Consider the following 15,355-nt stretch of genomic DNA (forward strand, 5'->3'; position numbering starts at 1 on the left):
TGCCCTGACCTTCTGCTACGTCCGACCCTGCTCTTGTCTAATCCCTTGTACCGCGCATATCTCAGCAGTCAGAGAGGTTGAGCCGTTGCCGGTGGATACGACCTGGTTGCTACCGCTGCTGCAAGTCCATCCGTCTTTGCGGCGGGCTCTGGTGAAAACCAGTAGCAACTTAGAACCGGTCCACCGACACGGTCCACACCAATCCCTCTCTGACACAGAGGATCCACCTCCAGCCTGCCGAATCCTGACAGGTATTTTTCTAAAAAACAGGACTAAAGAAAATGTAAATATCTGGCAACCAGAGAGTCTATATATCACATGATGAATAAATAGATGGGTTTTGGTTCTGCCATGACATCATCATATCAGCCATAATAGCATAAATGAATCCCCCCCCCCAAAATGTTACAGAACTGCAGCAGCTACACAAAAAAGTATCTAAGGTCAATATACAACTTTTGGAACACGTGGAAATTTTTTGTTCTCACCCAATACCTGATGGGTAGTGTTGCTTGCGAATATTCGCAATGCGAACTTTATTCGCGAATATCGCATATTCGCGAATTCACGAATATTCGCGAATATAGCACTATATATTCGTAATTACGAATATAGTTTTTTTTGTTTTGTTTTGTTTTTTTCCACAGTACACATCACAGTGATCATCCCTCTCTGCTTCTAGCTTGTGTGGTGTAAAGAAGGCTCTAATACTACTGTGTGAGACTGGCGTGCAAATTTTCGCATATGCGAAAATGGTGCATATGTTAATTTTCGCATATGCGAATTTTCGCTTATGCTAATTTTTGCATAAGCTAATTTACGCATACGTGAATTTGCGCATATGCGAAAATAAAACATGAATATTACGAATATGCGAATTTAGCGAATATATGACAAATATTCGTCCATATATTCGCGAAATATCGGGAATTCGAATATGGCCTATGCCGCTCAACACTACTGATGGGTTTGTCTTGACCCTACAGTGTAAACTTTTAACTTTGAGGTTAGGCAAAAACCACATTACACATGGGTGTGCAAATGTCCCAACCATCCCTAATCCAGCAAGACAATCTTGATTTTTGAGTCGTGCCCCGCTGTCCTTTGACAGTCCCCATTTGTTAATGAAAAAGCGGTCATGTGATCTCTGATGCTTGCATGGGTCTGTCCCCGCTGCTAATGCAACTAGCAAATAAAATGAGATACATGTGGTAGGTCTGGGATTTGTACTGAGGTTGTAAATGGAATGGGGAATCTGTGCTGAGTTGGAGGGGGTGTTTGTAGGAGTGGATCAGGGGGTTCTGGGAGTCTGTATTGGGGATGAGGTCTTTATTGGGGGAAGAAGTCTTCACTGGGGGTGGTGGTGATAAGGGAGACAATTGCCTAGAGAGGGGCGGGAGTGTGTATTGGGGTAGGATGGTTGTGGGGGTCTGTAATAGGGTGATGGATATGTTGTCTGGTCTAGGGGCTGTGCGTCGGAAGGGGGGGGGCGGCATCTTCGGGGGTCTGCCATGAGGTGGGTCTTCAAGAAAGTAATCAAGAAAGTCACACCAAACACTTGCCACATACCAACACCAATAAACTTAGAAAAAAACAGGCAAATTGTACAGGTGAAGTACAAACCAGCTCTCACCTCATAATAAAACTAAGTCCACACATAAAGGACAGACATAGATCTGACATGTTTTGGTCGTCCTTCACTTACTCATAGACCATATGTGTCTCTGATTAAGGTCAAGGGCTACCAAAATGCATCAGTTCCATGTCTGTTCTTTATGTGTAGACTGTTTTATAAGAAAAAAACAGGCAAATTGTACAGGTGAAGTACAAACCAGCTCTCACCTCATAATAAAACTAAGTCCACACATAAAGGACAGACATAGATCTGACATGTTTTGGTCGTCCTTCACTTACTCATAGACCATATGTGTCTCTGATTAAGGTCAAGGGCTACCAAAATGCATCAGTTCCATGTCTGTTCTTTATGTGTAGACTGTTTTATAATGAAACAAAAAAAGATACAAGTTTTATGGATGGGCATCCTGTTTGAACACTTTTTTTTTGTATTTTGTGTACAACACTAATAAAGTTTACATTTTACAATGGATCTATACAGTCCAAACCTGATCTGAAATGGGCACTGTCAGATTCAGAAACTTTTTATTTGTCGTACATCTTGGCAAAACATTAACCTTTCTAATATACTTCATAAGAGCATTTTATTTCCTTTTTATAGAAATCATGGCTTATAAAATCATGACTTTGTCCAAACAGAAGCACAGGCATGGACAAAGTCTAATACGTAAGGGTGGGCTAGCAATCCTCTTTGCTCTCTCCTGTCTGATAGTACTCCTCTGTATTGGATAGGACAGGAGAGAGCACAGAGGAGTGCTATCAGACAGGAAAGAGCACAGAGAAGTACTATCATACAGGATAGAGCACAGAGGAGTAGTATCAGACAGGAGAGAGCACAGATGAGTGCTATCAGACAGGAAAGAGCACAGAGAAGTACTATCATACAGGAAAGAGCACAGAGGAGTAGTATCAGACAGGAGAGAGCACAGAGGAGTCCTATCAGACAGGAGAGAGCACAGAGGAGTGCTATCAGACAGGAGAGAGGACAGAGGATTCTATCAGACAGGAGGGAGCACAGAGGAGTACTATCAGACAGGAGAGAGCACAGAGGAGTCATATCAGACAGGAGAGAGCACAGAGGAGTCCTGTCAGACAGGAGAGAGCACAGAGGAGTCCTATCAGACAGGAGAGAGCACAAATGAGTGCTATCGGACAGGAGAGAGCAAAGAGGAGTACTGTCAGACAGGAGAGAGCACAAAGGAGTGCTATCAGACAGGAGAGAGCACAGAGGAGTCCTATCTGGCAGGAGAGAGCACAGAGGAGTGCTATCAGACAGGAGAGAGCACAGAGGAGTGCTTTCATACAGGAGAGAGCACAGAGGAGTCTTATCATACAGTAGAGAGCACAGAGGAGTAGTATCAGACAGGAGAGAGCACAGAGTAGTCCTATCAGGCAGGAGAGAGCACAGAGGAGTCTTATCATACAGTAGAGAGCACAGAGGAGTAGTATCAGACAGGAGAGAGCACAGAGGAATGCTGTCAGACAGGAGAGAGCACAAATGAGTGCTATCAGACAGGAGAGAGAACAGAGGAGTACTATCAGACAGGGGAGAGCACAGAGAAGTACTATCAGACAGGAGAGAGCACAGAGGAGTCCTATCTGGCAGGAGAGAGCACAGAGGAGTGCTATCAGACAGGAGAGAGCACAGAGGAGTGCTTTCATACAGGAGAGAGCACAGAGGAGTCTTATCATACAGTAGAGAGCACAGAGGAGTAGTATCAGACAGGAGAGAGCACAGAGTAGTCCTATCAGGCAGGAGAGAGCACAGAGGAGTCTTATCATACAGTAGAGAGCACAGAGGAGTAGTATCAGACAGGAGAGAGCACAGAGGAATGCTGTCAGACAGGAGAGAGCACAGAGGAGTGCTATCAGACAGGAGAGAGAACAGAGGAGTACTATCAGACAGGGGAGAGCACAGAGAAGTACTATCTGACAGGAGAGAGCACAGAGGAGTAGTATCAGACAGGATAAAGCACAGATGAGTACTAAAAGACAGAAGAGAGCACAGAGGAGTATTATCAGACAGGAGAGAGCACAAAGGAGTGCTATCAGACAGGAGAGAGCACAGAGGAGTACTTTCAGACAGGAGAGAGCACAGAGGAGTGCTATCAGACAGGAGAGAGCACAGAGGAGTACTATGAGACTGGAGAAAGCACAGAGGAGTACTATCAGACAGAAGAGAGCAGAGAGGAGTCCAATGAGACAGGAGAGAGCACAGAGGAGTACTATCAGACAGGAGAGAGCACAGATGAGTACTATCAGACAGGAGAGAGCACAGAGGAGTGCTGTCAGACAGTAGAGAGCACAAAGCAGTGCTATCAGACAGGAGAGAGCACAGAGGAGTCCTATCAGACAGGGGAGAGCACAGAGGAGTGCTATCAGACAGGAGAGATCACAGAGGAGTACTATCAGACAGGAGAGAGCACTGAGGAGTACTATAAGACAGGAGAGAGCACAGAGGAGTACTATCAGACAGGAGAGAGCACAGAGGAGTACTATCAGACAGGAGAGAGCACAGAGGAGTACTATCAGACAGGAGAGAGCACAGAGGAGTACTATCAGACAGGAGAGAGCACAGAGGAGTGCTAGCCCACCCTCACTTACTGGACTTTGTCAAAGCCATGATTTTATAAGACATTATTTCTTTATAAAGGAAATAACATTTTCTTATGAAGTGTATTAGAAAGGTTTATGTTTTGTCAAGATGTACAACATACAAAAAAATGTTCTATCTGACAGTGCCCATTCAAGTATAGAATACAAAGACAGCTCCTCTAGCAATACCCTATACACACTAATTGGTTAGACCCCCATCAATCTGATATTAATGGCCATCCATAATAGCTGTCCTAACACTACCTTGTATGTTGCACTTTGCCCTCGTAAAAATTTGCTGCAGTTAAAGGGGTACTACAGATAAAATAAATGTTTCTAAATCAGCTGGTGCCAGAAAGTTATATAGATTTGTAAATGACTTCTATTTAAAAATCTTAATCCTTCCAGTACGTATCGGCTGCTGTATGCTCCAGAGGAAGTTGTTCTTTCCTGTCTGCTTCCACCTCTGTCTGTGTCAGGAACTGTCCAGAGTAGGAGACAATCCCAATAGCAAACCTCTCCTGCTCTGGACAGTTCCTGACAGGGACAGAGGTGGCAGCAGAGAGCACTGTGGTCAGACTGGAAATAACTACACAACTTCCTCTGGAGCATACATAAGCTGATAAGTACTGGAAGGATTAAGATTGTTTTTAAATAAAGGTAATTCACAAATCTGTATAACTTTCTGGCACCAGTTCATTTGAGATTTTTTTTAAGTACCCCCTTAAAGGGGTACTCCGGTGAAAACTTTTTTTCGTTTAAATCAACTGGTGGCAGAAAGTTAAACATATTTGTAAATGACATCTATTAAAAAATCTTAATCCTTCCTGTACTTATTAGCTGCTGAACACTACAGAGAAAATTCTTTTCTTTTTGGAATGCTCTCTGATGACATCACGAGCACAGTTCTCTCTGCTGACGTTATTATAAGAATGCTTTATTTATTGTTGTCCTTAGTGTGATTTGAACCCAAGGCCCCAGCACTGCAAGGCAGCAGTGCTAACCACTGAGCCACCATGCTGCCCTTAGCATACATCTGCTATGCACGGTTGCTAAAATGGACAGAGATGTCAGCAGAGAGCACTGTGCTCGTGATGTCATCAGTGTTACAAAAAGAAAGGAATCTCCTCTGTAGCATTCAGCAGCTAATAAGTACTGGAAGGATTAAGATTTTTTAATAGAAGTAATTTACAAATATGTTTAACTTTCTGCAGCCAGTTGATTTAAAAGAAAAAAGGTTTTCACCGGAGTACCCCTTTAAGACTGATACTTTTATATACAAAATAGTTGGGAAAAAGGGGATTATAAAATCAGCTGCATGTGGCAATAAAGAGTTTTTTTTTTATGTGTGTTTAATGCAGTGGTCTCTGAACTGTGGACCTTCAGATATTGCAAAACTACTACTCCCAGGGCATGCTGAGAGTTGTAGTTTTGCAACATCTGGAGGACCACTGTTTGGAAAGCACTGATAGAAGCCCTTACCCTGTATAACAATGCATTGATCAAACACTGCAATGCAATGACTGGCATCACTGACTGTCACCTACCAACTCAAGTTCATTTTAAGGTGAATTTTAAGTGCCAGCTTGTGTTATCCTTGGCACCAGGTGCCACTCCTCACGCATGACATATTGTTTTATTGCACAATTTCAAGAACCAACAAGTAACAATTAAAGCGATGTTCCCCTTCCATCCCTCTGACATTTACTAGTGAGAACTAAAAAAAAAAGGGAAGGGCAGGAGCAAAAGCAGAAGTATAGACAGGCAGGCTGGGACTTGTAGTTCCTCAACGAAAGGCACAATTACAAATAAATCATTAAATTACTTTACACAATGGACAAAATCTATTTAAAAAAAAGCCCACCAGGGGGTTTACATGAGTTGTCCAGGATTAGAATTTTTTTTCTTTTTGCAAAAACAGCGCCACCCTTGTCCACAGGTTATTTGTAGTACTGCAGCTCAGTTCTATTTGATTCAATGGAGCCAAGCTGCAATACCAGACATAACCTGTGCACAGGAGTGGCACTGTTTTTGCAATACAGGAAGCAGTATTTAAGGGCTCAGGTAAAAGAACAAAAGTAGAAATACAGACACAGCAGGCTGGAACTTGTAGTTCCTCAACTAACTGCATGATGACAAATGCGTCATGAAATATTTTAACAAAATAGACTATGGTGGAGATTTATCAAATCCTGTGCAGAAGAAAAGTTGTCCAGTTGCCCATAGCAACCAATCAGATTGCTTCTTTCATTTTCCACAGGCCTAGAAGCAATCTGAGTGGTTGCTATGGGCAACTGCACCACTTTTCCTCTGCACAGGTTTTTATAAATCTTCCCCTATATCTATAAAAATCCCATTAGGGGGTTATCAGTGGTTGTCCAGGATTAGAAAACTGTTGCTTCTATTTGTTTTGTTTTGCAAAAACAGCGCCACCCTTGTCCACAGGTCATGTGTTGTACTGCAGCCCAGTCCCATTCAGTTCAATGGAGCCGAGTTGCAATACCAGACACAACCTGTGCAAAGGAGTGGCGCCGTTTTTACAATGTTGCTTCTATTTGCTTCGTTTTGCAAAAACAGCGCCACCCTTGTCCACAGGTCATGTGTTGTACTGCAGCCCAGTCCCATTCAGTTCAATGGAGCCGAGTTGCAATACCAGACACAACCTGTGCAAAGGAGTGGCGCCGTTTTTACAATGTTGCTTCTATTTGTTTCGTTTTGCAAAAACAGCGCCACCCTTATCCAAAGGTCATTGTGTTGTACTGCAGCCCAGTCCCATTAAGTTCAATAGAGTCGAGCTGTATTACCAGACACAACCTGTGTACAGGAGTGGCGCCGTTTTTACAATGTTGCTTCTAGAGATGAGCGAACTTACAGTAAATTTGATTCGTCACGAACTTCTCGGCTCGGCAGTTAATGACTTTTCCTGCGTAAATTAGTTCAGCCTTCAGGTGCTCCGGTGGGCTGGAAAAGGTGGATACATTCCTAGGAAAGAGTCTCCTAGGACTGTATCCACCTTTTCCAGTCCACCGGTGCACCGGAAAGCTGAACTAATTTATGCAGGAAAAGTCATCAACTGCCGAGCCGAGAAGTTCGTGACGAATCGAATTTACTGTAACTTCGCTCATCTCTAGTTGCTTCTATTTGTTTCGTTTTGCAAAAACAGCGCCACCCTTGTCCACAGGTCATGTGTTGTACTGCAGCTCAGTCCCATTCAGTTCAATGGAGCCGAGCTGCAATTCCAGACACAACCTGTGCAAAGGAGTGGCGCTGTTTTTGCAATGTTGCTTCTATTTGTTTCATTTTGCAAAAACAGCGCCACCCTTGTCCACAGGTCATGTGTTGTGCATCAGCTCAGTCCCATTCAGTTCAATGGAGCCGAGCTGCAATACCACACACAACCTGTGCACAGGAGTGGCGCTATTTTCGCAAAAAGAAGCAGTGTTTTTCTAATTTTGGACAACCGGTTGGATGTCAGGATAATCTATATTGCTATGAGCATCAGACTAATGTATAGATTGAATTACTTTTTTGATCGATTCCGTCCCAATCTTATATCTGTCTAATAGATTCTTATTGTTCCCTGTTGTCAGCCATAAGGGGCTGAAGATAGAGTGACTGTAGTGTTCTTCAATGGTTTTTCCCAACCAGGGTGCCTCCAGCTGTTGCAAAACTACAATTCCCAGCATGCCCGGACAGCCTTTGGCTGTCCGGGCATGCTGGGAGTTGTAGTTTTGCAACAGCTGGAGGCACCCTGGTTGGGAAACACTGTTCAATGGGATCTCCAGAGGATTTTCTGCCCCTTTCTCCACTTACCGTACCAGGGACATCAGGTGTCCTCTCCCCGCACTACAGTAGGTGATCATCCACCAGCCCTACTACCTGGTCGTTCAGTCATTGGGGACTGACAGGCGGTGACGCCCCCTAGTGACTCACGCTCACCTGTAACGCTCACAGTTTTACGGATCTCACAATATTGTTTTGTCCACTGTTAACCCTTTCACAGTGGCTTCCCGTTCCTTGAAAGCTTGAACGTTAACCCCATCTATGCCGACAAAGCGTCCAATCCCCACTCGCGGATAAAGCGTTCTGCAGTGCTACCCTACCTGTACCGCTGGACTCCATGGTCAGTGCGTCTAGCTGCCCCATATCTGGTCGCAGCACCGCTTCATGGTAGTGGCGTCTCCGGTTGCATCCAGGTAAACGCTGTTCCTTGCAAGGGTTAAAAATGGAATATCATCCAGTGCCCTTCAAACGCTTTCCTTTCCAGAATACGCAGCTTTAGAAGGAGACTGTATCCACCCCTCCCAGGGCTCAAAGTTCAGCTTTCTAAGGTTCGGATCACCTATCAGGATCCTTTCTCGCCCAGGATCGACAATCTCTGCGGTGTTCTCCTATCTGCGAATGTGAACGAAACCTTCCCAGGAGTGGGTGACATCATCCCTGATACACAGCCCTGTCCTACAGGTGTGGCCTGGAGGTTCTGTACGTATAGCAGAGCAGGTTTTCTGGATGACACCCGATACGTTCCGGGAGGCAGCGGCCCGTATATGTGTTAATTACTGACGGATACAAATTATCATGTGTTAATTATTGTACGGAGAAGATAACAGGTTTCTGTGTCAACCTTTTGTCTTGTAATAGAGACATAACTCAATTAAAGTCTAATTAATTATAGTTGTTTATGTTGTATATGTGAATAATATATATATATATATATATATATATATATATATATATATATATATATATTGAGTACACATATTCATATATATATATGTATATATATATATATATATATATATATATATTTTTTTTTTTTTTTTTTAATACATTTTACAGTCTGTATATGTTTAGCCCCTTAAAGGGAACCAAGCACTAGATAACGCTTGCCAATGCATTATACATGGTAAAATCATTATCCTCACCATCCCCGGGGGACATCATAGAAACATAGAATGTGTCGGCAGATAAAAACCATTTGGCCCATCTAGTCTGCCCAATAATCTGAATCCTATCAATACTCCCTGGCCCTATCTTATATGAAGGATAGTCTTATGTCTATCTCTATCTTATATGAAGGATAGCCTTATACCTATCCCTATCTTATATGAAGGATAGTCTTATACCTATCCCTATCTTATATGAAGCATAGCCTTATGCCTATCCCTATCTTATATGAAGGATAGCCTTATGCCTATCCCTATCTTATATGAAGTATAGCCTTATGCCTATCTCTATCTTATATGAAGAATAGCCTTATACCTATCACTATCTTATATGAAGGATAGTCTTATGCTTATCCCTATCTTATATGAAGAATAGCCTTTTACCTATCACTATCTTATCTGAAGAATAGTCTTATGCCTATCCCTATCTTATATGAAGTATAGATAGCCTTATGCCTATCCCTATCTTATATGAAGGATAGCTTTATATCTATCTCTATCTTATATGAAGAATAGCCTTATGCCTATCCCTATCTTATATGAAGGATAGCCTTATGCTTATCCCTATCTTATATGAAGGATAGCCTTATGTCTATCTCTATCTTATATGAAGAATAGCCTTATACCTATCCCTATCTTATATGAAGGATAGCTTTATACCTATCTCTATCTTATATGAAGGATAGCCTTATGTCTATCCCTATCTTATATGAAGGATAGCCTTATGCCTATCCCTATCTTATATGAAGGATAGCCTCATGCCTATCCCTATCTTATATGAAGTATAGATAGCCTTATGCCTATCCCTATCTTATATGAAGGATAGCTTTATACCTATCTCTATCTTATATGAAGGATAGCCTTATGTCTATCCCTATCTTATATGAAGGATAGCCTTATGCCTATCCCTATCTTATATGAAGGATAGCCTCATGCCTATCCCTATCTTATATGAAGGATAGCCTCATGCCTATCCCTATCTTATATGAAGGATAGCCTTATGCCTATCTCTATCTTATATGAAGAATAGCCTTATGCCTATCCCTATCTTATATGAAGGATAGCCTTATGCTTATCCCTATCTTATATGAAGGATAGCCTTATGTCTATCTCTATCTTATATGAAGAATAGACTTATACCTATCCCTATCTTATATGAAGGATAGCTTTATACCTATCTCTATCTTATATGAAGGATAGCCTTATGTCTATCCCTATCTTATATGAAGGATAGCCTTATGCATATCCCTATCTTATATGAAGGATAGCCTCATGCCTGTCCCTATCTTATATGAAGGATAGCCTCATGCCTATCCCTATCTTATATGAAGGATAGCCTCATGCCTATCCCTATCTTATATGAAGGATAGCCATATGCCTATCTCTATCTTATATGAAGGATAGCCTTATGCTTATCCCTATCTTATATGAAGGATAGCCTTATGCCTATCCCTATCTTATATGAAGGATAGCCTTATGTCTATCCCTATCTTATATGAAGAATAGCCTTATGTCTATCCCTATCTTATATGAAGGATAGCCTTATGCCTATCCCTATCTTATATGAAGGATAGCCTTATGTCTATCCCTATCTTATATGAAGTATAGCCTTATGCCTATCCCTATCTTATATGAAGGATAGCCTTATGCCTATCCCTATCTTATATGAAGGATAGCCTTATGCTTATCCCTATCTTATATGAAGGATAGCCTTATGTCTATCCCTATGTTATATGAAGAATAGCCTTATGTCTATCCCTATCTTATATGAAGGATAGCCTTATGCTTATCCCATGGATGCTTAAACTCCTTCATTGTATTTGCAGCGACCACTTCTGCAGGAAGGCTATTCCATGCATCCACTACTCTCTCAGTAAAGTAATACTTACTGATATTACTGCAGAAACCTTTCCCCTCTAATTGCTTTTTTGCAGGGTTGGTGAGGATATGAAAATTGTAAGTTAACCCCCCTCCACCACCCCATAAGTAGTCTCCTGGATGGGAAGTTATACTTACCTAGTTCCATTGTTCTGACCATGGTGACGCCCCCTCAGCATGCACTACTCTGTCGGCTTAGGGAGCAGAGCGATTACACGGGCCATCAATCACGCCAAGGCGGCATCACTTCGGCTGGAGCGATGGGACTAGGTAAGTATAGCTTCTTTCCCAGGAGACTACTTACAAGACAGGGGTAATTTACAGACTTCATGTCCTCACCATCCCTGCAGGAAAAAACATCCCCCGGGGATGGTGAGGATAAAGATTTTACTGTATATCATGAGTTGCCAAGCGCTATATATGGTAAAATCTAGTGCTTGGCTCCCTTTAAGAGACACACTTTTTTTTGTCTCTTTATTTTTCCATTCACAGACCCATATGAAGGCTTATTGTCTGCTGGAACAATTGTACTTTGTAATGACATCTTTCATTTTACTAGAAAATGTATGGCACATCAAACTCAGGATCAGTACAGGATAAGTAATGTAATGTATATACACAGTGACCCCACCAGCAGAATAGTGAGTACAGCTCTGAAGTATAATACAGGATATAACTCAGGATCAGTGCAGAATAAGTAATATAATGTATATACACAGTGACCTCACCAGCAGAATAGTGAGTACAGCTCTGGAATATAATACAGGATATAACTCAGGATCAGTGCAGGATAAGTAATGTAATGTATGTACACAGTGACCTAACCAGCAGAATAGTGAGTACAGCTCTGGAGTATAATACAGGATATAACTCAGGATCAGTACAGGATAAGTAATGTAATGTATGTACACAGTGACCTCACCAGCAGAATAGTGAGTACAGCTCTCGAGTATAATACAGGATATAACTCAAAATCAGTGGAGGATAAGTAATGTAATGTATGTACACAGTGGCCCCACCAGCAGAATAGTGAGTACAGCTCTCGAGTATAATACAGGATATAACTCAGGATCAGTACAGGATAAGTAATGTAATGTATGTACACCGTGACCTCACCAGCAGAATAGTGAGTACAGCTCTGGAGTATAATTCAGGATTAGTACAGGATAAATAAAGTAATGTATGTACACAGTGACCCCACCAGCAGAATAGTGAGTGCAGCTCTGGAGTATAATACAGGATATAACTCAGGATTAGTACAGGATAAGTAAAGTAATGTATGTACACAGTGACCCCACCAGCAGAATAGTGAGTGCAGCTCTGGAGTATACTTCAGGATGTAATTCATGATCAGTACAGGATAAGTAATGTAATATATGTACACAGTGACCTCAACAGCAGAATAGTGAGTGCAGCTCTGGAGTATAATACAGGATATAACTCAGGATCAGTACAGGATCAGTAATGTAATGTATGTACACTGTGACCTCACCTGCAGAATAGTGAGTGCAGCTCTGGAGTATAATACAGGATATAACTCAGGATCAGTACAGGATCAGTAATGTAATGTATGTACACAGTGACCTCACCAGCAGAATAGTGAGTGCAGCTCTGGAGTATAATACAGGATATTACTCAGGATCAGTACAGGATCAGTAATGTAATGTATGTACACAGTGACCTCACCAGCAGAATAGTGAGTGCAGCTCTGGAGTATACTTCAGGATGTAATTCATGATCAGTACAGGATAAGTAAGATAATATATACACAAGGGAGATTTTATGACCAAAGAGGATTAGAGGTAGTAGTTTTATCTGGGTACAGAAGATCACATGGGACCATGAAAGATACTAGTTCTTTTTTATTTATTTGTCAGTTTATGAAATAAAAGATGCATATACAATTACAGTAAATAAGCAGTATAAACATTCCTATCATTATGGGAATGTACAAAACACCCTCTCCCACGGCTCACTAGTTTTCCTGTGAAAGTATTCATTGCATCATTGAGACAGAGTGCGGCAGGTCTGGACACAGTCACTGCAATTGGTCCTGGCCACTACCCAAAACTCCTCTCTAATAATCCTCTAGTGGTGCCTGCATTATCATAGCTCACTCAATGGATAGCTATTGCTAGTATTTTGGAGGTGTGGCCAGTATGGGTGGGAGGAGTCTATTTGCTGAAAATATGTGTATCAAACTAATCTATATGCATTGATTGGGTTGTCCAATGCGGACACACCTTTTAGCAACATCTGCTAGACTAGACTACATGAGCCGTAACCCAGGTTTTCTCTCTTTGGTGGTTCCTACTTACATGAAGACAATACTCAAAAATATAAAACCAATGTCAAGTGTCCCTGTTTCCTTCACAGGAGCCCTTCCTTGGCCTGGGTTACTTCACACAGGTCCACACCAGTCTTACATTTTTTCCTTATACTGTCTCTCTCTCAGGGTATGCGAACATTCTGCAGACAGCGGGCGCCCACATAGCATGCTGGCGATAGAACCGCTTGGATATGCACCTTCTCCATAGATAGCAGAGCATTTCTGAGCAGATAGATTTGTCTATTCTTTCTGCAGATGCTGGAACATGAAATTCCTCCATGTGCACAGTGCAGCAGAATCCTATTGAAATCAATGGGATTCTGCTGCAGTGGAATGTCCATGGGGATTTCTTCCCCCCATGGAATTCTGTGCAGACATTCCTCCATGTGAACATGGCCTTACTCTCAAGGGCTTTTTTTTTTCCTACAAATTATTTTTTTTTACAAAATTAATACAGTGTTTGGTTCTCCACATAGCACAAACTATACCATGGAAAGACCTTTGCACTAAAATGGATGTTTTCTCCTACCTCCCAGAGACTTCCCTTCAACACTCCCTAGCTTCCAGGACTGAGTGCCAAGGACAGCTGTGTTTTCAGAGGGGGAGTTTGTAATGTCCCAGCACCAATGGCTGTCTCGTGGCTTTGGATTGCTTTGGGCAGCACAAGGTGTTGGGCCCACCAAAGGACTTATTGTATTATTAATTATATTTTCACTTTGTCAAGAAATAATATATTTTTCTAATTAATTCTATTGTCGTTATCCATATACTGTATTTTATAAATGTGTTACTGTACCCTTAAGAGAGGAGTTGTGTAAACCCCCTGTGACCCTGCCTGCCAATGGGAACCCCCACCAAATTCTTCCCCATATAGTGTAGTGGGGGAGGAGTTGCCCCAGTCTAGACTAAACTGAGCCACAGTGTGGTTAAGGTGTGTGGATGCCTTAAGGGAAGGCCCAAATCAAATCTACTTAATCCGGTCATTCTTCAATGATCACCCGTGCGGTGGAAGTTCATGCCCCGTCAGAGAAGGCTACAATACCTTCAGAGAACCTTACCTACCAGGATTCATCTACCTATCTTACAAGTCAGTATCAATCCATTTGATGAAAGCACCACAAGTCTCAGCAAGGCAACAGGGCTCCCAAGGGGTAATGCTGCATCCTCTCACCCAATACCAACTGTCTGTGTAATATCATCTGCACCCTGCTCAGTAATGACAGTTATCTGTAACCTGACATCCGTGTGTTCATTTACCCCCCATGTCTGGCCCAAGAGAAGCTGTCCCCAACCTCGGACTGTGTATAGGATAATGGTGCCCTGGCGTCACAAAGTGATAAGGTATTTCTTCTAATACCTCGTGTCTACCACAAAACTTTGCATCACAAGCAGGATAATTCCTCATCGTGCGCCAACGCCACATGTATATACAGTACATAGCATGCTAGATACACCATATATACTGACTAGGCATGTTACCACTATCTGTATTATATAACCACACTGGCATGGCATGGCCACCAATAGAGTGCAGTTTTGATTGTGGGCCAGCTGGAGCAACACAGTTTCTAAGGCAGAGCTGTATGTGGCACATCCCCTTTAAGCAGGTTTAAAAATTATTTGTTGCCCATATCAGCCCATGTAAGTCTGGTGCCTTATTAGCCTGTCTAGTCTAAGTTTACACTGTGTTCTAAATTTCTCCTGCAGTGCCTCTACAGGGCAAATAAGAGCATTACCCTATTCACATGTGTGGTGGCCCATTACGGGATGGTGTGTTCCCGTACATTTCTCCTGCCCTGTCAGGCAGAGTCCCTCCATGTCCCCAGGGCCCCCCCTACAGTGTAACCCCTATTGTATATATGTTTGCATCACTTTTTTACTGTTGCTTTAAATATTATACCATGTGCTTGTTACTCAGGAGACACTAGATACCAAGTGACCCCCCAAGTGACCTATGGGATCCTTGCTAAGC

At 42.2% G+C, this 15,355-nt stretch overlaps 1 protein-coding gene across 4 annotated transcripts in view; it reads right to left on the reverse strand.

The window, feature by feature from the left end:
• The window catches only part of CCDC68 (coiled-coil domain containing 68), a 158,186-nt gene that overhangs the window by 41,938 nt on the left and 100,893 nt on the right, over nucleotides 1-15,355 (reverse strand). The window contains exon 2 of one of the 4 annotated variants that reach the window (XM_056544889.1): nucleotides 8,334-8,789. The exons of 2 other annotated variants lie outside the window; for them this stretch is intronic. In XM_056544889.1, the coding sequence (XP_056400864.1) occupies nucleotides 8,334-8,376 (43 nt within the window). In that variant the 5' untranslated portion in view covers nucleotides 8,377-8,789. Of the gene's footprint in view, nucleotides 1-8,333; nucleotides 8,832-15,355 lie in introns of those variants that run through there. One more of the 4 variants, XM_056544894.1, reaches the window with a different exon arrangement.

The sequence above is a fragment of the Hyla sarda genome, chromosome 1 (genome assembly GCF_029499605.1).
Source record: "Hyla sarda isolate aHylSar1 chromosome 1, aHylSar1.hap1, whole genome shotgun sequence".
Lineage (NCBI taxonomy): Eukaryota > Metazoa > Chordata > Amphibia > Anura > Hylidae > Hyla > Hyla sarda.